The 25,985-nt window shown below is 30.1% G+C and overlaps 1 protein-coding gene across 1 annotated transcript; it reads left to right on the top strand.

The window, feature by feature from the left end:
- Nucleotides 1–16,554: 16,554 nt before the first annotated feature.
- LOC126705835 (uncharacterized protein At1g66480-like) lies at nucleotides 16,555–20,496 on the top strand. The gene is made up of 2 exons (XM_050405052.1): nucleotides 16,555–17,625; nucleotides 20,067–20,496. The coding sequence occupies exons 1-2, from the start codon at nucleotides 16,996–16,998 to the stop codon at nucleotides 20,127–20,129; spliced, it is 693 nt and encodes a 230-aa protein (XP_050261009.1). The 5' UTR covers nucleotides 16,555–16,995; the 3' UTR covers nucleotides 20,130–20,496.
- The last annotated feature ends 5,489 nt before the right edge of the window (nucleotides 20,497–25,985 follow it).

Raw genomic sequence — 25,985 nt, 5'->3', positions numbered from 1 at the left:
CATGCCTATGCTCTTGAATTACACCTACAACATGGGCGTCACATAAGAGCTACCATTTGTCATATAAGAGCTAGCTTTGGAGAACAGGTGTAAATGTTTCAGACCCTACACATTACCGAAAGCACGGATGTTGCACGCTTGTACTAAGTACTAACTACCATTCAATATTAATGCTAGTAGCTATTGTAAGAAATTTGGTGATTTTTTTTTTTGTTGTTGTTTCATTTATTTGGAATGTGTTCATGGTGGTAAGACTCGTGAAACGAATTTCAATTTCTCTTCGTTGTAATACGGGCCATCGTTCTTAAACAATAGATTTCATTGAAATATGTGAAGAATTTATGGCCAAGACCAAGGTTAAATCTCAGTTCATTTTCTGGTCCAACAGGCAGTCAACTTCACGCATTTGGAAGACACAAAAATTCTAGTAAAATGTTAGACCGATCCATCTGCTACTTCTTGTTCGGAACAATTGAGGACATGTTATCTAATTTATAGACTATATAGTCTCAATCCACCAGGACCACCACTTATGGAAAAGATTTTCAGTTTTCACGTAGAAACGAAGATTTAAAACATAAAACATAAAATGAAAAGATTTAGCTTGTTCAAGTGCGCTTCAACATGATAGTATTCTTACACAAGATTGATTGTGCAAAATTTTATGAGTTTCAGAATAATCTTACAAAAAAATGATAGGAATGAAGAAACTAGAATTAGACACAAATACATATAAGAAAATTAAAGAACACAAAAAATTTACGTTGATCGGTCCGTAAGCCTATGTTTATAAGTACCACATTATGAATTCGATCACAATATCAAAGAGATATTACAAAGTATTTATGCACTTAACAAATACTCACAAACCACAATTTTTTTTTATAAGTCTCTCAAACTCAGGGGCGGCTCTAGGAATTTTTTTCAAAATGTTCTTTAAAAATTAAGCATAAATTATACAATCTAACAAAAAGAGAAATTCACATATTGACAACAACATCAATAAAACAAACATGCAAATATACAAAATTTACAATTATCTTCTACGAGTTTTCATATTTTGAAATTGGTGCATGATAGTCTCATTATCAATGCTACAAGTTACATCTCTTTCAATGTACACAACTAAGTAATCATTCATCCACCGAATGTAAAACAAATTATGGAGCAAAATTTAAATTTATTAGCATAAAAAAAACTGAGGGTGTTCCCAATGCTACAAGCTACATCTCTTTCAATGTACACAACCAAGTAATCATTTATCCACCGAATGTAAAACAAATTATGGAGCAAAATTTAAATTTATTAGCATAAAAAAAACTGAGGATGTTCCCAAATTTTTTTTGAAGGGTAAACAAATAATTTTTTTTAAAATTATTATATATTAAAAAAAAAATTTAGGTCAGGGTGGCTGGTCCTGGGACCACCCCTGACCTTAAGGTGGCGCTGCCCCTGCTCAAACTAATTCAAAATTTCTCACCATGAGGGAGGACCATTGGGATAAAGCTACTAAATGCTTTGTATTGTCTATTTATAGGACTTCAATACATTTCCAAAAATAAATATCAATTTATTACTTCTTTAATTATTGAATAGTCTTTCTTTCATTTTCAAGAAAAATCTAAACCAAGTGAGACTAGAAATTATTGAATAGTCTTTCCTTCACTTTCAAGAAAAATCTAAGCCAAGTGAGACTAGAAATTTGAGGAAATATTTCTAACAAATTGTCACACTGACTCAAATTTCACCAATAAGTGTCCCCCCACCCCCTCCCCTTTTGCATACAAGTTCCACCTTGATCCAAATGCAAGAATAGCAAATTAAGCAAACTCTACAACAATTCTCCACATTGTCAAATTTTGCAAACCTACAAAGTTCATCAAATCCTCACATTATTGAAGTTCTTCTAATCCTTGCCCAAACACACATGCAATGCCACAGCAAGCTTTTCAATTGATATTTTCTAAGATTTTCTTTGACATTTATGCAAGTTTGCTTTCTAAAGTAATATTCAATTATTGTTGGATCAAGATATCTGTATCTTTGCGTTACAGTTACTAAAGTTATTAATTCTATTGAAGTTATTTATCTTAAATCTGGTAGTAGAGACTGTAGTCCTTACTACTAACTGTTTTGTAGATGACTCACTTGACATTTTTATCCCTTATATTTTAAGTCAAATCTATTATATTATATGTTCATACCATATGGAGACAAATTAGAATAGGGTTAGGGAACTTAGGTTATATACATTCTACTCAAGTGTACGTAAATAGATACTTTGATTACAGATCCACAAAATTAATCAACAAAATATCCAAAGAGATAATATTCAAATGCCTAGATAGTGAACCTTTGCTTTTAAGAACGAATATTCAAAAGCCTAAATAGTGAACCTTGGCTCTAAAAACAAATTCATATATAGTGAACCTTGCTTTTGAACCTTGTTTTGTTGCACTAAAGACCTTTTGAATAGTATTCACACACAAAATTGATTATGAAAATTATTATGATTTTGAGAAATATTTCACAAACAAATAATTAATAAGAACAAAAAAACTAAAGTTAGATACAACCACACACAAGAAAAGAACACTAAGAATTTATGTGATTCACCCTTAGGCCTATGTCCACGTGTAGTCGATAACGAAATCACTGTATCAAAGAAAGAATATAAAGTGTTTACAAAGTTAAAGAACACATAAATAACAAAATTTCATTATAACTTTCTCAAATTAATTCAAGGTCTCTCCTAATTAGGGAGGATCCGTACACATTTTGTTGACTTTTGTTGGCTTCTTCCATATTAATGTATAAGCTTTTTAGAAGACTCACAATTTTCGACGTCGTTATTCTTATATATATAACATGATATATTTACATTATTTATTAGAATTGTTTCATTATATTTTCTTTAAATAGTTGAATTATGCATAATAATTTTCGATTAATAACTACTGTAATGACTAAAGTTAGAATTATAATTAAGTAAATAAATTTATTATTTTCTAAATAGTTATAAGATAATCGTTAATTTAGCAGCTAGTGTAACCTTTTTTTTCTTTTTTTGATAGGAACAGCTAGTGTAACCTGAGCCCTAAAAGGTGGATGTTTTGGCCAGATTACAAGATTTAACAGGATTGGAAATTGAAGGCCGGCCGACAAGATCAATGTTGGAGATATTCTTCATTCTACTCAGCATGCATTTGACCAAAGGAAAAAACAAAACACAGAAAGCTAAAAAGCCATTATGCAACGCCTTTAGTCTTTCTATAGAAAAATAGTTTTTTGACTTTGCTCGCAATATTATGGGGGAGTAGGCGCTGAGATTCTTTGAGTTCTTAGAAATGTGTTATAAAACAAAGAATAAATAGACTAACAGTAATAATTAGATACACGAACCGAAATGGACGAATCAATTGTGGTTCTTATGCGGAGTCATGTCTGTCAACAAACTTAAAATGCTTTTTTCTTACAAGGTGGAGAGAAGGGCATAGAGTTTGGCAGTAGTGAATGTTGAATTTATTTCTATTATTATTATTTGATATTAGATTTGTGTTTATTGTTTGGTATGAGTATTTAAATATATTTTTTTGTTTTGCAATCTATAAAATGGTGGGTCTCATCTATTGTTTGGCTGATATTCTCTAAATATAATTTTCAGAAAATTGTATCATATTTTTCTTATTTAAAACAGGATTTTTTTGAAAACCGCTGAAGGGATGTTTTCAATGGAAAATTCTTAGGTATTTTTGGAATACAGAGAAATGATATTCTCTCCTCTCACGTTCATAATAGACCCTATCATGAATTTAATGAGTGGATCCTATCATGAATGTGAAAAGAAGAAGTACAATTCTCCATACTTCGGGAGTACCTAAGAATTACTCATTTTCAAGATACAATTTTTTTTTTTTTAAAATTTTATAGTTCTAAATAAATTAAAAATAGTGGACTCCAAATATTTGTCCAAAGTCTTCTATATCTTAAATTAAGGAGCTTATTTTTATCATAAAAGAATTCTCATACTTTAAATTTGAAACTTATCAATATAAATAAATAAATAAAGGTACATGAGTTCTATTTCTTTATCATTATCCACAAAAAAGTAATCTACAGATCCTACAAGTTACTTTTTGTAAATTAAAAAAAAAATCTCAAAAATAGAAATGGTCTTCCAAACATTTTTTTTTTTTATATTTGATTTTAGTATTTTGAAATTGTTCATAAAAGTGGGAGCCAAACACATATAATATAAAAATTAGGATAAGACTTAGGTACAGTACTTAGGTATTGTTCTTTAGGTTCAATTTCTTAAGATTCCACCATGTGGATTTTTTCTCATGGGTTAGAAGTGTGTGTTTTAGTTAAGTAGTCACATGACTGAATTTTAAGACAAAAACCTAAGGAACATCACTTAAGGTATTATACCTAAGTTTTGTCCTAAAAATTATTATTTGAAAACTAATTTCAATTTTTTGAAAATTATTTTTATACTGATTTGAAAATAAAAACAAAAATCTTCCTACCAAACCTGCCCTAATATATTCACAAAACTAAATTTGTTTTTAACCGTTCTAATCACATTATTCTTGTTTATATATTCACAAAAGTAAATTAGTTTTTTACAAACAAGAACAATAAATACATATGTAATAATACAAATTGATTCAACACTAAAAACAGAACCTAAAAACTGTTTTGACTTTGGAATTGTTCTTTGAAAACCATTTCTTTTTCTAGTAAAAAGTAAAAATAAAAATACAAACAAAAAGAGAGACGTGGACAAAAAATTCATTTATTAGCTCTCTTGAAAACCATTTCTTCTTCTGATTTCAATTATTTGAAACCATTGTTGAAAATTACCTTTTTAGAACACCAAATAGTATTTCTTGAAAAGGATTTGTTTTCAACAAAAACGAAACTATTGAAAAAATATCTTATTCGTGAGTTTTGAGAGCAGATTTTAAAAGCTGTTTTCTAAAAATTAACCCAAAAAAAAAAAAAAAAAATCCTAAATACTTAGTAATCTATTGTATATATAAAATGATTTTTTGAATGGAAAATGAAAGATTTTTTTTTTTAAATAACTTTTTTTAAACTTATTCTATATATTCCTCTTAAGAAGAAAAAAAAAAGAAAAAAAAAACTTATTCTATATTGTCACATAAGTTTTTGAACGTTTATATTTTCTCACGACATTATATATATATATATATATATATATATAAAATTTGATTTCAGAGTTACAAATTTATAGTGCTAAAATAAATTAATTTTAACTTTTAACTAATTAGAACTTAATTATCATTTGGATAAAGCAAAACCAACAATAATATGAAAATTAGACAATGTGCTAGCGACAAGTCATTCACTAATAGGAAATTTATTAGTTTTGATTTTTTTTGAAATAAATTCGAATTAAATTAGTCAAATTATTTTCTATAAATTCTATAATTTAATTTTTACTTTTTAATAATTATTTTTAAAAAATTTTATTATATATAATTAAAAATATTTTTGACCAAAATATTGTTTCATCCCAAAAATTTTAATGAATTTATTTTTCGTCCTTAAATTTTTAAAATTTCTTTTCTTATCCACATACTATTGAAATATATTCAAAATTTCTGTCCTTAAACTTTTTAAGGATTTTTTTTTTCTTTTTGTCCCTAATTTTTAATTGCTAAATAGATCTTTCATATGTAGAGTGCGTGTGACCTATAGTTTTGTGCTACTTGTTCATTCATGAGTGTATATTTTTTGCTGCTGTGTTTTTATTTTTTAAACATAATGGTATAGGTTGAACAAGCCAATTTTACTATTGCTAAAAATAGATTCAATTATTTAGATAGCCAGGATAAAAGTTAAGAGTGAATGGAAAGATAAAAAAAATGCAATGTTATCAATAGTTTAAGAACAAAGAAAAACTTTCTAAAGTTTAGAGATGAAAAAAAAAGTGAAGCAAATTTTAGGAATAAATTAAGTTTTATTTATTAATTCTTATTTAAACATGCAATTCGTGCATCACATGCAATTCATGCATCATAAATAACTATTTTTTGTTAAAAATGTTTACACATTGCAAATTTTTTTTTATATGATGCGATGCATTAATGCAATGCAATGCAATTGCATTGAATTTTTTTTATCCTCTATTTTGTTTTTAATATGCATTGCATTGCATGTGTTAATGACTAATTTATGCTCTCCCCTCTCAAATAATATTTGGTTTCATTAATTAAATTCACTTTGAAATAAAAGAAAATGTTGCTCAAGAGTATTGAAATTATTGTCCAAAACACACCTTGCAATAATGTTAAAAATGCTCCCCGAAAGTGTCACAAAAGTGAAACAACTTCATTCAGTAAAAATAAAATAACACCAAGGCAAACTGGTAAGCACCAACATCTATTAACTAAGATTTTTTTTTTACACATTCTCAACAACACCAGCCCCCACTAATAAAAAACACAACAATAATAAGAAAAATAGCACATGGAACCGGTCATTATCTGCTTTTATTTTCATATATGATAAATCCCATCTCGCTTTGGTCCACTGTACTTCAATAATTGTGCAATCTATTCTATCTCTGTTCATTGTATTTTATGATTTTTATCCTCATTCTTATCACAAATGATGTGTTCAAAACTTCAAAGTCTTCAAACTCATCTACCTGATCAACCTCCAAAAATGAAAAATAATTAAACATGTTCTCTCAAACTCAAGATTCCATCACTTTTATATATATATATATATATATATATATATATATATATATATATATATATATATATAATTATATATACTAAACCGAAACCTTTAAAACTCTCACAATTTTCCACATCAGCATAATATTTAAATAAAATTATCATTTTATTTAAATAAAATTATTTTTGTTTAGTCCAAACTTAACAAGGAGTGAAACTCTTTCTCTACTAGTCCAACTTAAACTCAAACTCAAGTCCAAATTTGCAAGAACAAATCATGCAATTGTATAGTTTCTTAATCAATTTAAGATTTTATAAAATTATTTTAGTTTATCTCACAAATAGGTAGGTTCCCGTGCATAACATGGGTTAGCGACTAGTGTGTATATATATATATATATATATATAGTTAGTTAGTTTGTTCATAGTGGGTGTACACGGTTTTGACAAATTCAAATTAATTAAAAGGATTGAAGACCTTCTGAACTCAGTAACATATAAATTCATTCTACGTAAACATGTTACTGAGTTCAGAAGGTCTTCAATCCTTTTAATTTGAGTTTGTCAAAACGGTGTACACCCACTATGAACTAACTAAAGTACAACAACCTCGACCTAATTTATAGGTACATACAATTAATAAATCGTACTAGATTGGGACCTTTCTGCATTGTTTGTTCAAGCCAGTTTGGAAACGGGAATACCTAACACAATGAAGATCTAGCACGTGATACTAAGGACACAATTTTCATTCAACCGACAAAAAAAGGAAAAAAGAAAAAAGAAAAAGAAAGAGAATTGGGGCTTTTAGATGAATTTGGTGTACAAAGCACAGCCAAGGAAATGTTATTTATCAAGTCAACTAAAACTTGTGTTTTTTTTTAATAGAAGTTTCGGTGCTGGACTTCATTCAAATTTGCAAGCTTCACGTGAACTTTGGACAAATGGGGTCCTAGAAAAATAAAAAATGTAAAGCAAGATACGAATGTAGTCATTTAAAGAAAAAGCAGCTACTCCCATTTAATGGACTTTTGTTTTGATTTTGATTTTGAGTGTCACAAAATATGGTCTTCATTACCAAGAATAATTTTATAACTCAATGTCATAGTTAATTCTCATTAGTTTAAAGAAAAAAAAAAAAAAAAACCAGGGTTTAAACTTAAATTCCACCCCCTCCTACTTGATATAACAATTGATTATAAAAAGAACAAAGTTTGTCAATAAACTTGGTTGTAAACTAAGGTTACAAATCCACTTAACATTTTTTTATTAGATGTGAATTTTGACAAATTCACAATTGAATTACATTTGTTTCTTATATCCTCTATACTTGCAAAATTTCAAAAAAAAAAAAAAAAAAAAAATCTAAGATCAATAATTATGTCATCAATTAAATGTTTAAATTTCTAGTTTTTGTAGTTTAAAATTATATATAAAAAACAAGTTTATAGATTAAATAATAAATAACATCTGATTGACATGAAATTTGATATATGTTTTGAGAACATAAAAACATTTAATTTAGAGTACGTTTGGTACACTGAATGGAAATTACGACATGAATTGTAATCTTTATTACTGGGAATAAAATGTGTTGTAATGTAATAACTAAACCTATTCATTAGTTTGGTTGTGAGTTATAATATTAGAATGAAACTTAACATTTATATTAGGAAATTTCTTACTCATAATTATATCTCCTTAAAATTTGTTATTTTTAAATTTAAGATAGATATGTGTTATTTTTTTATTTTTATAATTGTTAGATATATATGGAAAGTTTATTTACTTGGAAATATATTAAGTTTTGAAATTATTACACTTACTAAGGAATAACTAATACAACCTTTTAAAGAGGAATAATTATTTCTCATTTTGAAGAATAGCTATTCATAAAGAATGATTATTCCTTATAATAAAAACATAATCAAACTAAAGAATAACTAAACCATAAGAATAACTATTACATTATAGAAACTATTACAGTCTACTAAACATGTCCTTAATAATTATATTTTTAAATATGTAGTCATATTAATTTATTTAATGAGAGTTGTATCCTTACACTACAATTAAGTTTATAGTCAAATTTTGTCCCCCATAAAAATTAGTATTCCCTTTAAAAAAAACAAATCAATTAACATGTCATTAAAGTAAATGTCAAGAAAATGTCAGTACGATTCTGATAAAGTAAATGTCAGTACGATTCTCACCAAAAAAAAAAAAGTCAATACTCCTTTTCTTCTGATCGTGATTTATTTGGGTTTTGGTCATTGGCAATGGATATGTACAAACATTAATCAAGTTTCTCCATCCTCTCAAGCTCATTTTCCTTCGTTTTATCCTTAACCAAACACGTTTTCATTTTTATAATTCAATATTAAGAAAAAAAATTCATTAAATTTTATTAAAAATGATTTCATAAAATTTAAATTTGTAATGGGCACCACTAATTTGGATAATAATTACTAATTAGTGAATATATATAGCAAATTTTCAGATCAAGGTGTAAATTATAAAATCTAAAAGTTTAGGGCGTAAATTTCAGATACATTTATAATTTAGGGTGGATAACTGCAGTTACCCAAAAATAGAAAAACCACTAAAAAAAGAAAGAAAGAAAGAAAGATATAGTGAAAAGGAAAACAAGGAAAAATAGAACAAGCCCACCAAATTATAAGAATTAGGTTGCTTATAGCCCAACCCAACAGAACCATTGGTATATCTCAGCCCAAACTTTGGTTTACTCGAGTTGTTAAGATATTTAAAAATAACTACAATATTATGGCCTTAATTGAGCCCACCAAGCCCACAAATAATTATAAATAACTATAACATATTAGTACCTCCCCAAACGCAATATATTTTGAAACAAGCTGGTGAAGTTCCGTCCAATAATGTGACAAGCCCAGCAAAAAAACTTTATGTTTTTGGACCCGAAAAGCTTGCAAAGATCCAATCACTTGAAACTAAGCAATGGGTTTTGTCAAGTAAAGCCCACGGATAGTAGAATGATGCTTAGTTTGGTGACGAAAGTAAAACCTCCTTTCAATTAATTGTTATATGAATACACATTTAAATTTGTGGTATTTGCCATGTGGAGGGCTAAGATTATGCCATATGGCAGCCTATGATAAGGCCAAGTATTCAAGGTTCTAAAATGCTCAAGAAATATTTTCATGCAATTTGCCAAGAACATATCATGTGGCAGCTTATGAAGAGGCTAAGTACCCAAAGTTCTAGAATGTTCAAGAGATATTTTCATACATTAAATTATAGAGATTTTTACCTCACGGTGGCCTAGGATGAGGACACTTATCCAAATCCTATGCCTAGAGGAGGCGCAAATCATGCAACAAATTAATTCACTCTTCCCATAAGGCATATAACCGAATTCTTTGCCTCTGACAAATTGCAAGCTAGAATGATGCAAAGAAAAAGCTAATGTACTTTGGAAAATTTTTAGGTACTCTTGAAGTACGGAGAAATTGTGTTCCCTCCTTTCACATTTATGGTGAACCCCACCATGATTTTAATGAGTAGGTCTCGTTATAAATATGAGAAGAGAACACACTATTCTCCAATGAGAGTACCTATAAATTACTCTCATGGCCCATGAGAACCTCATTGCCTTTTCCTATAAAATAGGATACACTCCCCCCATGACAAAAGAAGCTTCAGCCCCTCAAAACTTTCCCTCACATGTTCCTCATTTCCCTACAACTCCATCATCTTCTTCACTCAAATCCCAACAAAACCCAAACAGTTCCTAAAAATACCACACCACTGAAGCCCTCAAGAAACTATGTTGAAACCAAGCCGAACACTGAAGCAAAGCCACCCCAAAACTACAAACAAAAAAAAAAAACCATCAAAGGCTAGGCAAACCCACTGTGAACACCACCAGAAACAGGCCCAAAATACCCAGAAAAACAACCCAAAAATCTCACTGCCAATCATTCACTGAAAATCACGAAAACAGTCCCTAAAGGTTGTAAAAAACGGACACCAACTTTGAACTAATTCATAGGTATTCAATTATAATAAATGGTACTAGATTGGGACGTTTTGCATTGATTGTTCAAGTCCAGTTTGGAAATAGGACACAAATTTTATTGCATTTAGACACTAAGTTTCATTCAACCGACAAAAAAGAAAAAAGAAATGGTGATGAATTTGGTGTACAAAGCAAAGTCAAGGAAATGTTATTTATCAAGTCAATTTTTAAAACTTCCCATAAAAAAAAAAAAAAAAAAAAGTCAATTAAAACTTCTGTGTTTTATAGAAGTTTCGGTACTGGACTTCATCCAAATTTGCAAGCTTCACGTGGACTTTGGACAAATGGGGTTCTAGAAAAATATAGAACAAAATTAATATGAATGTAGTCATTTAAAGAAAAAGCAGCTATTCCCATTTTATTGGTCTTTTGTTTGATTTTGAGTGTCACAAAAAAAGTCAATTAAAACTTCTGTGTTTTATAGAAGTTTCGGTACTGGACTTCATCCAAATTTGCAAGCTTCATGTGGACTTTGGACAAATGGGGTTCTAGAAAAATATAGAACAAAATTAATATGAATGTAGTCATTTAAAGAAAAAGCAGCTATTCCCATTTTATTGGTCTTCTGTTTGATTTTGAGTGTCACAAAATATAGTCTTCTTTCTTTTTCCATCTTCTATTTTCCTTCGTTTTCTTATTAACCAAATCTATTTATTTTTTAAAATTCAATATTAAGAAAAAAAAGTTCATTAAATTTTTTTTTAAAATGATTTCATAAGGTTTTAAATTAGTAATGTGCACCACTAATTTGGACTTTAATTAGTATAGTGAATATATATATATATATATATATCGCAAATGAAATTATTGGTCTCTGATTATGTTCATCTCCTGGAAGACTCCAAATTTTTTTTTTTTGTTGAGCCAAATGTTTAGGATTTTATCACCACCTTCGCCTAAGTTCAGATGACCTCCAATGAAAAAGAAAACACACACACAATATCAATAATACATTATCTAGTACTAGTAATTCAGCAAAAAATACTAGTACTGGTATAGTATATGGCAAAGTTTTCCTTCCAAGTTGGGTTGACTGTTGTGAACTTGGAACCGTAGTTAAGTTGTTTTTATTATTATTAAGAGTTTAGGGTTTGTTTGGAATTCATTTATTTTGCTGAAACTGAAATTTTTTTGCAGAAAGTACTGTAGATAAAAATAAAAATTAATTAAAATAGTACAGTAGAACTCATGAATAATACCAAAAAATGTAATAAAACTCATGAATAGTAGCAAAAATAAGCTGAATAATAAAATAAGTTAGCAAAAATAATTTTCATAGAAAATACACTTAGAAATACTTTTTATACACAAAATTATATTACCTGATTTACTCAAAAAAAAAAATATATATATTACCTGGCCCAATGTTATGGCCTTAATTGAGCCCACCAACCCCACAAGCTGATGAAGTTCCGTCCAATGTGACAAGCCCAGCAAAATAAACTTCACGTATTTGGACCCAAAAAACTACCAAAGATCCGGGTTTAGTCACTCACAAGTCACAAGTCACAACAAGTAAAAGCCTGAAAGACCACGAATGCTAAACACAAGTCAAGGCCATCACCAGATGAAAAATGAGCAAGATGAATATGAGTCTTGGGATCGGCATTTTTCTTCACAAAGCTTTTGCTTGGGCTCAATACCTTTTTAAAAAAATGTCTATCATGTGGTTCAAGCCTACATGAAAACCTAAAGGAAAAAGTGTGGAGTTGTGGATTGGAAGGCATAAAAAAGAAGAAGGATTTTTCCTCCTATATTTTGGGCTTCATGGGAGGCCTTCAAATGGGCTTGGGGGTCCTTTCAAAATAGGTAATGTGAGCTAAACATTCATGAAAAAGTCATTCTAAAAATGGTAAATTTTTCACTCAAAATAGGATTTTAGCACATCGATGTTTGTTATTGAAGGGTATTAGGACCATTAACCTATCGTTCCAAACACATTTAAAAAAAAAAATTGCATTTCCCATTAAATTGACAGAAAATACTATTGGATGAGGTAAAATGCTCATTACCAAGAGACAAGAGAGGACAATGCTATGTTTTAAACTAAATGGGGAACATTGCCAAATACTTAGGTGGGAATGTTTCAAGTTACATCTGGTATAACTTTAAACAGTATTATACAACCTAATAACATTTTACTATATTCATATTTTGAAAATCTCAATGTTAGATTACATGTTATATATGTTCTTAACTTATATATCGAATTTTGTGTTAATTAAATGTTATTTACTATTTGATCTATTAACTTATCTTTTATGTATAATTTTAAACTACAAAAAATTGAAATTAATATTTGATTGATAATATAGTTATTGATTTTTTTTTAATCATTTTGAAAATTTGTAATCATTGAGGATATTAGAAGAAAATGTAATTCAATGGTGAATTTGTCAAAATTCGCATCTAATGAAAAAATATATTTATATAACATTACTTAAACTTATACCATGTATAACTTTTTTGAGAAAGAACACCATGTATAACTTGGATCTAATCCATATTGAGGGATTAAAAATTTGGTTCACTTCATAAAGAAGACAATTAGCTAAGTACAATATGGTATATTATATATAGTATATACAGTATAGTATTATGATATTTAGCCAATAGGCCTTGGTGCACACATCATGTATACCTACGGCCAGGGGCGGAGCTACATGTTAGGGTGGGGGGCCAAAATTTTTGAAATTTTTTTTTTTTACTATATAGAAATATTTAACATTTTAATAATTAGCCCTCAAAAATGGGACTTGGCCCCCCCAACTATTTGAGTTGGTGCAATAATGTTCTTAAAAAAAATTGTCCAATTTGTCTAGTAGTTATAGAGAACATATTGTTTCTCAAATTCATTTTTTATGGTAAAATGTATTCTCGTATTTTTTAAAGTTTTGGATCATTTATGTCTTTGAACACTTTATTAATTCAATTGAAATTTTTTTACTCACAACGGTAGACAATTTGGTAACTTATATTGAAAATGAAAATTGTAAAGATTTCACTATGAAAGATGGTGAAAGATTAATTTAATTCTATGAAACATTTAATTTTAAGGATTCATTATGAAAGATACTAATTTTTTGTGTGTGTATAGAGACATGTGTTTGTGTATGTGTATAAAAGTTTGTATAGACTAATAAATTAGCAACACAAATCGGCCCCCCCAAACAAAAATTTCTGGCTCCGCCCCTGTACCTACCTTAACTATGAACAATTTATATCCAAAAAAACCATACTTACTTCCTTGATAAGGAATATATATATATATATATATATATATATATATAGATATATATATATATATAATTTATGTTCATATTTTTTATGGATTGGACATTATTAGGAAACAATGTACAATAGAGCTTTTGTTTTTTAATTTTTAATTTTCAGAATAGAGTTGAAGAGTGAGTATATGGTCTTTCTTTTCATGAATGCATAACTAGTATAGGGTGTACTGAGGTAAAATGTAGATTTGCACATACATAAAAAAAAAAAAATACAGAAGGGGGGGGGGGGGTTGGGAAATCTTGCAAACACACTCAATTTCACATGGATCCACTATTAAGACTCAGTTTATTATGCACCAATAATAACTTAACACATTAGTTGGATGTGAAATTGAATGTATTTCTACTAGACTCTTTTTTTTGGGAGAGTGGGGGGGGGGGGGGGGTATGTAGGATAATGAAAAACCAAAGGTTATGTTGATGTCATATGATGCCATTTTACTATTCAATTAAAATATATAATATTTTCTAGAAATTTATGTTTTTTTTTTTTTTTTTGGGGGGGGGGGGTGGGAATAGTAAAAGAAGTACCTTTCTTGGAAGTTTTGTATGAAAAATGCAGACTGGAAAATTTTGAAAGGTTCTCTTTAATCTTTATTAACAGTAGATATGGTTATTTGTTAATAATAGGATGAATCCTTGCGAAATATATTATTAGGATTAATCCTTGAGAAATTTATATTTTAAGTACAACCAAAAAGGATAATATTATGACTCGTTAAGCAACTAATACTAAATTGAAGTCTTCGTTTTGAATATAATTTGTTTAAAGTTTATGGGTTTTTTATTATTATTATTATCAATAATAATGCTTTAATATCAAATATTAATCGGAGGTTGACATCGCCTAAATAATTTTCCTTTATTTTTAAGTTTCATAAATTTTATACTACTATTAGGGTTGACATTTCTAACTTCTATATATATATATATATATATATATATATTAGTAATATAATCATGGGTTGCACAGCTTAATAAATAATCATATATAAATAAAGAAAATAATTCAATAATATAACTAAAATTGAATAATAATAAAATTGTTAGTAAAAGCAAAAAGACAGTTTATTTTAAGTTACATAAAATACTCCTCATGTAACTCCAGGTTGATGAAAATGATGAAGGTAGAGAACTTATTCAATCGTATATAAATGGCATAGAATTGGTGTATATTGAAAAGTCGACTTTACCAGTTCTCCAATAACACAAAAATCGCCCAGGATATATCTTGGGAAGGCCTTCAATAAAGCGAAAAGCCACAAAAGTTAGGAGGTGAAAACTTGGAGAGAAAATTCTTGACTCCCCTGATGAAAATTGAACATATATTATAGTATGCAGTGACGGCTTTAGGAATTTTTTTTTAAGGTGGTCACTAAAAAATTTAAATTATCACAATATTTTTATTGGTACCATTTTTTAAAGAAAAATAAAATTAAAAATTATTTTATTGAATAGGTTGAACGAGTTACAAATTTTATATTTTTGTTTTAAAATAGACTTTTTGTTGAATAATTTTTTCACTTGTTGTTGTTTGGTCTTGTCTTGTTTTTGTTTGGTTTATGTTTGTTGTTATTTGAGCTAATATTTAATGTTGTTCTTTAAGCTTAAAAAAAAAAAAAAACAGGGATTAAGAATTATGTTTGGATGCAAAATTAATTTTGAAGTAATGTTACATCCACAACATTTTTACGATAAATCTTATGCAAAAAGCTATTATTGGTGAGTAAAAAAATAATATTAGTATTTGGCCCAAATTAGAATCAGTAACAGCTTACTACATTAGATTTGTTGTAAAATTATTGTGAAAATGTTGTGAATGTAATAACACTACTCTTATTTTTGTTGAACCTAAATTTTGTAATGCTCAAATTAGGGTGTTCAAAATTTTATTAGAGCAATAGGTTAGTTTAGCATATAATAATTTTTTAGCAAGTGTATGCATACATTTTTTTTCAAGTCAGGGTGTCATGTGACAACCCTGATTTGCATGTAAAGCCGCCGCTAATAGTATGTGGGGGTTGGATTGTTTAAATATTGTTGTGTCCAATCATTATCTCCTAAGCAAGTTTGAGATTGGGATAGTTGTCTAGTTTTATTTTTATTTTTATATTTTGCTGAGTGATTATTTGTTTTGATATATGAATATACATCTTGGCGAATGGTTAATGGAATTCTCTAATTATATATAATTAGAAAATTCCATTAAATAATTGATTGATAATATGATTATTGATATTTAATTATCTTAAAATTTTGCTAGTATGAAGAATGCACGAAGATAATATAATCCAAAGTTAAAATTTACATTCAATTAAAAAATATTAAGTGATGTAACATCGATGCAACGCATGCATATGAAAGCAAGGTTGCGTGCGACAATAATGTGATGAAAGCTGAGCCCCCTGATCTTCTGCTCTTCAATACCACTTATCCATTTCAAAAGTTGTCTACAACTAATACACACCACCAAACTCTCAAATCTTCAAAAGAAACTTACTTTTACCAATAGAAAGGTATGAAAGGAATCTTTTTTATTGATATGTTTTTAAACATAGGCCACCACTTTTCTTAGTGGTGGGCTTATAAAAACAAAGTGACAAGGGGCATGCCAAAAATGTACAATCTTTTACCAGAAAAGATAGTCTTATCATGATGCCAAATGCTTGTGTTTTCCCACTACTATTTATGTTCCTATTAGGAATTTTCAGTGAAGAGAATTTCTAGAATTCACACCATTCGGTTCACCGCTGATTTTTTCAACCTTTTCAACTACTTAGACAACCTCAAACCTACTTGAGAGACCGAGTATATATAACTTGTGCAAGAGTGGTGATATATTTAAGAGGTAATTAGTAGAAGAGAGATTATACAAGAGGCTTAATCAGCAACTTGTGAGAGTTTAGCAAATACAAAACCCTTTTGAGAGAGGAAGATGGGGAACACCATAGGAGGAGGGAGAAAAAAAGCAAAGGTGATGAAGATCAATGGCGAAACCATGAAGATAAAGACTCCCATACAAGTTTGGGATGTTGTCAAGGACTACCCTGGTCATGTTCTGTTGGAATCTGAGGCTGTTAAGCATTATGGCATCCGAGCCAAGCCATTGGAACCACAGCAAGAGCTTAAGCCCAAGAGAGTTTACTTCTTAATAGAACTGCCAAAGTTTCCTGAGGAGAAAAAGTTGTCTAAACGCTCACAATCCACTGGCATACACCTGAGTGCCAAGGATAGGCTAGAGTGCTTGATGCTATCTCGAAGAACGGTTTCTGACCTTTCGCTTATTAGACCATCGTCGAGTCTTGTACCCGAGGAGCCGGGACCGGGTACAAGCCCTTTGAGGGTGAAAATGAGGTTGCCAAGTTCCCAAGTGGCTAAATTGGTGGCCGAAAGCAGAGATAAGGTAGAGGTGGCAGAGAAGATTGTAGGTCTTTATATGAACCATGCTGGACCTATAGAGGTTAACAAGGACTCACTGGAGGCAAGAGAGGGCGCGTTGGTGCACCAGGAAGTACCATGGAAACCAGCTCTTGGTAGCATTGGGGAGAAGAACAAAGCACATAAGGTACGCTTCCTTACAAATACATCTTCTCTGTTTTATTTTTTGCGTTTCATTTTATGTTTTACGGATCATAACTTGTTACATGTAACTCATATTTTTTTCTTTTTTTTAGAACAAAGTAGTATATCATTCAATAATCAATGTTGTGAATTACATAATCTTGATTCTTTGAACATTTCTTTCTAGGAATTCCACATTCATTGCGCCGTCTTTAATCAATTGAACAAGTAGTAATGGCAATAGTAGCTCAGGCAAAAAAAATAGATCTAAGGGCCCTTAATTTATGAGATATTGTCGGCCTTTTAGGGACCCATACACCCATTTGCTTAGAGATGTTGATGGCTAACACTATTTTTTTTTTTTTTTTTTGGGTTGATAATTTAATGTGGGTAGGCTAATATGTGGATAATAAGGCATTTGGATAGTAGATTAATTCGATAAAAAAAAGTTATAGAAATGCATAATTTAATTGTGGAAGTGGCTAATTGCCTAGTGTTTAGGCAACATTTAAACGTGGGATGGGACCAATTCTTCCAAAAAGATGTATCATGAATTAAGAATTAGTAATTCCGCCATTATAGCGAAAAGGAAGAGAGCCAAAGTATTCAAGAAAACCGTTGAAATTTCAATGTCAAACAGTAATTATAAGAAATAAATGAGAAAGGAAATTAGTGGTGGAAAATACTTGTTCTGTTTTTGTGTGAAACAAGATCCAAACCTTACCAGACACGTAGTTGAGGATTAAAATAAACCCTGATTTTGTCCATCTTGGTTACAAACAGTGAAATATTGGCGTATCTTTGTTAACTTTGGTGTGAAAGCTTTGATAGTTCTTCAGGAGAGTTCGCTAGAATGATAAGCACTACGTAACAAATGACAAAGAATTGGACATACTCAGCCAAAACCCCCCTTAAACAAGAAGACAACGATGTACAATAAGAACTCGACATACTTCCTCATTTTCCTCGAATTCGAAGAAGTGAACCCAGTCGACCATATTTGACTTTTTAGGCAGATGCCGATTATTAGGCATGAAATTACAAAGGTCTGCTTTGGTTACCAAAATAAATAAATTCTTTACTCAATCAAACTGCTTTAATCCTATGCTATCAAACTGCTTTAATCCTATGCTAGAAAGAGTTTTGTAGCTTAGAAACATTGTCTGATTCTTCTGCCAAATTAAGAGAATTTGAGTTTGAATTACTCTTACTAGTAGACAAATATGTTTGACAATAAAATAATATATAATACAAGTTACTGTTTCTTACATTAAAGTAATATTGATGAGATAACTTGGGCAAACTAACACATTTGTTTGACCATGCTTAGGTCAGTTAATTCTTCTAGAAAAAACCCTTTATGCTTGATGTTTATCTATGCTTGATAGTTTCAAATTTTGTAACTTGAAGTATCTGTTTGCCTACAATTTATTCGACAAACTTTTAGTTTTTAGTTTTTGTGTATAAATTTTTAAAACTTTTTTTTTTCCCTTCAAATTTTTGAAGTACAAGTATATTTTAACATATTTTTAGCAAAAAGCTAAATAAGTTGATGTCAAACGCACATGAAATATTACTACATACGCCATAGGCTAAACAATTTTATTAAAAATATAGTTTTTCTTTTGGAGATTAATCTTGGAATTACATCATCATCTTAGAAGATTTACTTTGAAATTGACCTCAATCAAGAGTTTTATAGTTCAATTGGCCTTTTTAGGTGTTACCGACGGAGAGTTTAAATCCCTTTTTCCTCACCTATCAAATCATAAAATAAAAAGAAAAATAATTAAAAAAAAGGAACTCATTTTGTACTATTCTCTGTATTAAGTTGTAAATCTATGTGGTCCGTTTCTCCAAAAAAAAAAGTAAATCTATGTGGACCACGAAGTTAGATTGGCATTTGGCAGTATTATTCGAGATTGTAGACAAGCATTAATTTTTTTTTTTTTTTTTAAAATATCCAGATAATTGTGACTAAAAGAAATTGGAACTAGTCAAAAGAAGAAGTGATCCAAATTGAACTTCCTATGTTCAATTCTCTGCAATAATATTGTGAAAGCATTGAAATCTTAGCTAGCTGTTGGATAAAATTCTCTGCAATAAATTATTGATACTAAATTTATTAAATAATGATGTGTACTTGTATATAACCTACACAAGTTATTAGTGTTCTAAAACTCTAAAGTCTTTTCCAATTAAATTATAATTTTATTGGGGAGGAGAGAGGAGGGAGACGTGGGTCAAGCCCGTGACACGGAAGAATTAAGGTTTTTCAACATGAAGAAACATTAATTAATTGCTTTGAATTCTATGTTTTCCAATTATTAAAGCAAGCTTAAATTTCAAGATATGATTCTTTAATTTCCTTCAATAACATGAAAATTTGGACATTAATTTCAACTGTGCTAACATTATTTTCTTGGATAAAATCAAAATTTGCAGAAGAAGGTGAGCTTCGTCCCAGTGGAAGAAGATGAAATTTGTCTAGATGTTGCTTCTAAATAGCAAGAGACTTTGTCAAAATATTGGTGAAGCATATGGAAACACCCATGATTAGTATGCTTGTATAGATTTTGTTCTTAATTATATCGTAAAAGATTTTAATTATAGTTTTTTTTTTCTTTTTCAAGAGAAAATTTCAATCTATAATGTCTGCTAAATTATAGTTGTCATAGGTAGGTGTAGTAAGACAAATACTTATATTTAGTTGGACCAGGAACCAGTCTCAATGCCTGCGTAGTAACAAGGACATGATATGCATGGTATTTTTTTGAAATGAAGATTGTAAGAGTGATGAAGTATTTTTACAGCAATATGTAAGCCATTATCATATATAGCATGTAACTTCTAGGATATATTCTACTTTCTGTAGGGTTTGGACTTGGTACAACTCTGTAATTAAGTGCTTAATAGGTTTGGGCTTGGTAAAAAATTCTTTATATCATGTTGATGATTATTTGCAATGGTATGGTGCAAGCACGTTATGTATAACCCAACTTTTATTATTAAAACTATAAAAACGAAAAATTGTAGTAGAATTTTATACTAATATAAATAGATAACAATTTATAAAAAAAAAAAAAATACCAAAAACTATTTTTAGTAGAATTTTAATCGTTGAGTAATATTTTTTAAATTGAGTTCATATAGAGCAAAAATGTTAATTATTGTAATGTTCTTATAGTACATCACATGACATATGTAGGAAAATAGAATTTTTTTTTTTTTTTTTTTTTAAAATGAAGGCATTCACTTTGTGTAGCTAACATGTTTACATAGGTAGTAGGGATGGCAATGAGGCGGGACGGGGCTGGTCCGAAGGATGGGGTTTTTGCCAGTGGCGGCTCTAGAAATTTTTTTTAAGATGGTCACTAAGAAATTTAAATTATACAAAATTTAAAAAAACGATAACTTGAATATTTGCTACAGTTGTAAGTCAAGTCACTAAGGAGAGTAAAATTGTTGTGACTTCAAAGCTAAAAAGAATATTACTGTCATCATCATCAAGAAGAACTGACAACCACAATATTTTTCTTGATACCATTTTTTAGGGAAAAATAGAGTTAGAGATTATTTTTATTGAATAGGTTGAATGAACTACAAATTTAAATGTTTAGTGATTTTTTTTATCTTTTTGTTTTATAGTAGGCTTTTTGTTAAATAACTAGATCACTTGTTGTTGTTTGGTCTTATCTTGTTTTTGTTTGGTTTATGTTTGTTGTTATTTGGGCTAATATTTATTGTTGTTATTTAAGTTTTTTTTTTTCTTCTTAATTTTATAAAAGGGATTAAGGATTATGTTTGGGGGTAGAAATAATTGTGGAGTAATGCTACATCCACAATTTTTTTTACAATAAATCTTATGCAAAAAATTGTTATTGGTGGGTAGAAAAATAATATATGTATTAAGCCCAAATTAAAATCAATAACAGTTTACCACATTAAATTTGTTGTAAAATTATTGTGAAAATGTTGTGAATGTAGCCTTATTCTTATTTTTGTTATACCCAACTTTTTGTAATTCTCAAGTTAGGGTGTACAATATTTTTATTAGAGTAGTCACAATAGGTTAGTTTAACAGATAATTTTTTTTGGTAAGTGTATGTATGCCATTTTTTACAAGTCAGGGTAGTCACAGGACTACCTAGGTTTGCATCTAGAGCCGCCAGTGGTCTTCACCCCCACCCTCGCCCTGCATGATTTTATCTTATCCCATCCCTGCCCTTTCCCGCATGATGGAGAAAATTTTCTTGCCCCACCCCCGTCCCTTAGTGTCCCGCAAAGCCCCGCCTCACCCCACCTCATAAAACTCTAATTCTTGTTAATTTGCCCACAATTATTACAATTGTTTTTAATAAAACTTGTTTCATTAATAAAAATATACTTGAAATTACAAATAAATTTATCCCATCAAATCAAACTAATTTTTAGCAAAAATGGAATAATATTATTAAAGTGTTTAACAAGACAATATCAGGGGGAAAAAAAAAACTCATATTACAAAATCAATAATTTAATAGTATGTAAATTTGTTTATAATAAAGATAAAAGAAAATGTTAAAATTGGTACCTTATTTCCAACCTTACGCGAGAGAGAGAGAGAGAGAGAGAGCAGAAAGCCATGTTGGGTAGAATAAAATAAGCTAATGATATGTTTGTTTAAATAGTAGGGTTTTAGGATATGAAAAATTTATAATTTAACCCTTATCAATGACGGGTGGGGTGGGACTGGGGATGGGCACAGGGTGGGGCGGGTTGGGTCTAAAAAGTCTAAACCCATCCTCGCCTCACCTTCTGATGCGGGGCTAAAATCTCGCCCCACCACCTTTGCGAGACGGGCAAAACTCGCGTGGAGCGAAGTGAAGAGGGGCAAGTCAAACAGAGCGGGGCAAAATTGCCATCCCTAGTAGGTAGGGACACAACTTTATTTATATATTATATAATTTTAATGTGAAATTATATAATCTGCAATTTATTGCAAAAGTTTTAATGGCAATCACTAAATAACTGAATATTATATAATTTCATAATTCTCATATAATGTATGAAAGGCCTTATAATTTCACATAGAAGGATTTTTTTTTTAAGTAGAATTTTAAGTTAATAGATATTGAAGAAGTTAAAAAAAATAAAAAATAAAAAAGGTGGTTTGGGGGGGGGGGGGGGGGGGGGGAGAGTTGGGTTGGTCTAGCAGGGAGGTGGACCTCTACTAGACCCAAATTCATCATGGGGAGTTCGACCCACCACTCTAATCAAGGTTCCCCTTGATTGCCAATGAGGCAGCCAAAGATGTGAAAATGCTTCTAGAGATTGAGAAATGACTTCTAGCAGCTAGGAAACATTTCACTTGTTTTAATTATTTCTTTTTCTTTTCTTTCTTAGGGTTTATTTGGGATTTACTTATTTTACTGAAATTGAAAACTTTTTACTGAAAGTACTGTAGATAAAAGTAAAAGTGAGCTAAAATAGTACAGTAGAACCCATAAATAGTACCAAAAAGTGTAGTGAGACCCATAAATAGTAGCAAAAATAAATTGAATAATAAAATAAGTTGACTTTTAATTTGGAGCCAAATGCTCACTTAGCAATTTTGACTCTCTATTACTTTTTCTGTCTCTTTATGTTACTCAACCATGCCCCTCCTTTTATAGAAGTATGGAGTGAGTTCTCAGATCAATTGATTCCCCCTTTCATATAGTAGTGCTCTTGGGCTTTTCTTTGATTAAATGATTGAAGGAAACAGTGAATCATGTCTCCGTGCCGAAGTGCAATGACAATCTTTGAACAAATTGGACAACCTGCCTAACATTAGGAACGCCGATCTAAACATTTATTTTTCATCTCAACTAACTCTATTTGTTAAAATTTGGGACCCTCTTTCGCTGCCTCGGGGGGTTTAGGCAATTTCCAAACTCACCTAGTGGTTTAGGCTGGTTGTGACCTCCCATTTCTTTATTTAAAAATTACTTTTTTGCTGGTTACTTATTTTTGATAATTTATTTGCATATTTCTGGTTACTTATTTTTGATAATTTATTTGCATAATATGAGACAAAAATCTAAAAGTTAATTTTTTTTTTAAAGCTTAAAGTTAGATTATTTAGAATAAAAATTAGACAAAAATTAGTAAGAGACTCATAAACAGTAAATAATTTAAACAAAAAAAATTAACTTTTAAGTTGTGAAACAAAAACTAAACAGGCTTGCTATTTGAAATTGTTTCTTTTGATTAGCTTATGGGTCCAACGGGTTGCATCTCCTTTCCCCATCATGTGCTAGGGGTTAGAGCCTTAGAGGTTCGACCTTCCTCGCTAAATCTAGTGGCTATGTGTAGATCATTGATAATTGGCCACACACACCTACACTCTAGGCTTCAAGCTTTCAATCCGGAGGTTTATCCAAGCTTCCAAGGCTTCAATGCGTAAAGGCCACATGTTCTCTCCATGGCTCCCAAGGCTTCAATGAGTAAAGGCCACATGTTCTCTCCATGGCTGTACTCCCCAAACTTCCATACACGTCTACTCTCTACTTCTTTGTGTTGCCAACCCATAGCCTGGATCATGGGTCATGATGCTGAGGCTCTGATGGAGAGGGACAATAGTCTACAAAGAGAAGACAAACAACAAAGAGAAGGGTGAACGTTAGTTTGTGTAAATACACTTACCCTTCCCATTTTTTTTTATTAAAAAAATTATAATAATATAAGTAATTACACTCTTTTCTCTTCTTAAAATTTAGAAGAATGACATTTCACCCAAAATCTAAGAGGAAAAAAGAGTCTCCTTGGTTAAGGTTTGAAAAAAATAATATCTCCTGTTTATATTAGTAGCGAAATATTCTAAATTTCAATAAGATTTTCTTTATCAAAGTTTAATCATGATTAGTAAAAACATAGCTGATAAATTTAGAATAATAATGCAAAGTTTATCAAGTACTAAAAGAATTGCAACGATATATAAATCTCTCCACAATCTGTTGAAAAAGAAGAAAAAAGAAAAGGAAAAGTCATACTAAATACACCAAGCAAAGCACAATGTGGTAATAAATAAAAGTTTGGATTCGGTCTTCCCTTGAAATATTCATTGATTAAAAATTTAAATCGATGGATTTTAATTCTGAAAGAGATGATAATTGTGAAAGTGGGACCTTAAGAAAAGAGCAAGATAGTACACAATATTTTTAACATCAATTTAACAGAGTTTGGTCAAACGGATGCTAATAGGAAAATTTATTTATTTATTTTTTTTTTAGAGTGGAGTCTCGTTTCTCTAAAGAATGAAGTGTAATTACCATGGGCTTTTGAAGCGAGTCAGGAATAGTAATGGGCAGCCTTGATTCTTTTGGATAAGCCCAAAAGAGAACTCTTATTCCCTTTTGAGCACACGCCTAGCGTGGCACAACACTGGGCCTATCAATGGGCCCTCATGTAACACTCATCAACCAGCTCTTTTTGACATAGAGTTGGGCTTTAAAGACAGCCCCCAGATGTATAGGTCACAAATTTGGGCACCTCAACTGTGGAGGGGTGGAAACCGGCCTACCCAAGGTGCCGGTTCGGTTATTTCTCAATTTTCTTAGGAACCAAACAAAATAAATTTAACACACAAACCACATCTAAATCATTAAAATACCCCAAATATTCCCAAAATTATAAATAAGAAAAACAAAACAAACAAAAAATTTCACTATCTTTCTATTAACTATCCTATTTCAAGTCACAAAAACTCTTAAAACAAAAAAAAAAAAAAAACACAACCAATAATAGATTAAAAAAAAAAAGAACAGAATGCACATACAAATTTGGTAGAGAGCATAGTAGGAAGTGAGCATCAAAACCTTCTCCAAAAACTTTGAGAGAGCTACATGGTGGCCTTGGAGAATGATGGTGGTGGAGGAGGAGGCAAAGGCAGAGGCGAAGGAGGAGAGGGAGGTTCTTACACAAGACTTGAGAGATGAAAGGGGGAGAAGCGGCGTGAGAGAGAAAGAGAGAGTTTGATCTATTTGAGATTTGAAAATTTTAACCTAAACTTAAACGAGTTAAAACAACATCATTTCAATTTTTTTTTTTTAATAAATTTGATGCTAAAAGCGACATAGTTTTGGACCTGATTTTAATTTTAATATTGGGTTCAAAACGACATAGTTTAATAATTATTATTTTTAACTTATAGAGAAGCCAAACGACATCATTTCAACACATATTATATTATAAACTTAATAACCTAGCTTCTTCTTCCTTCAAGCTTCACTTTACCTCTATCTCATACTGGTAGTTTGGTACGCTAATATATCTCTCTCTCTCTCTCTTAGTATTTTTTATACTAAAACACACACATTGACACACACACACACACACACACAC

This window comes from Quercus robur, chromosome 11 (assembly GCF_932294415.1).
Source record: "Quercus robur chromosome 11, dhQueRobu3.1, whole genome shotgun sequence".
NCBI classification, from domain to species: domain Eukaryota; kingdom Viridiplantae; phylum Streptophyta; class Magnoliopsida; order Fagales; family Fagaceae; genus Quercus; species Quercus robur.
Note: the sequence above shows the minus strand (reverse complement) of the source record. Positions and strands in the feature narration are given on the sequence as shown.

What these genes read in the sequence shown, in the direction of transcription:
- LOC126705835 (XM_050405052.1), top strand. Translation starts at nt 16,996, where the DNA reads ATGGGGAACACCATAGGAGGAGGGAGAAAAAAAGCAAAGGTGATGAAG. An exon ending in AGAAGAACAAAGCACATAAG is followed by an intron (nt 17,626 to 20,066) that starts GTACGCTTCCTT and finishes CAAAATTTGCAG; the next exon opens with AAGAAGGTGAGCTTCGTCCC.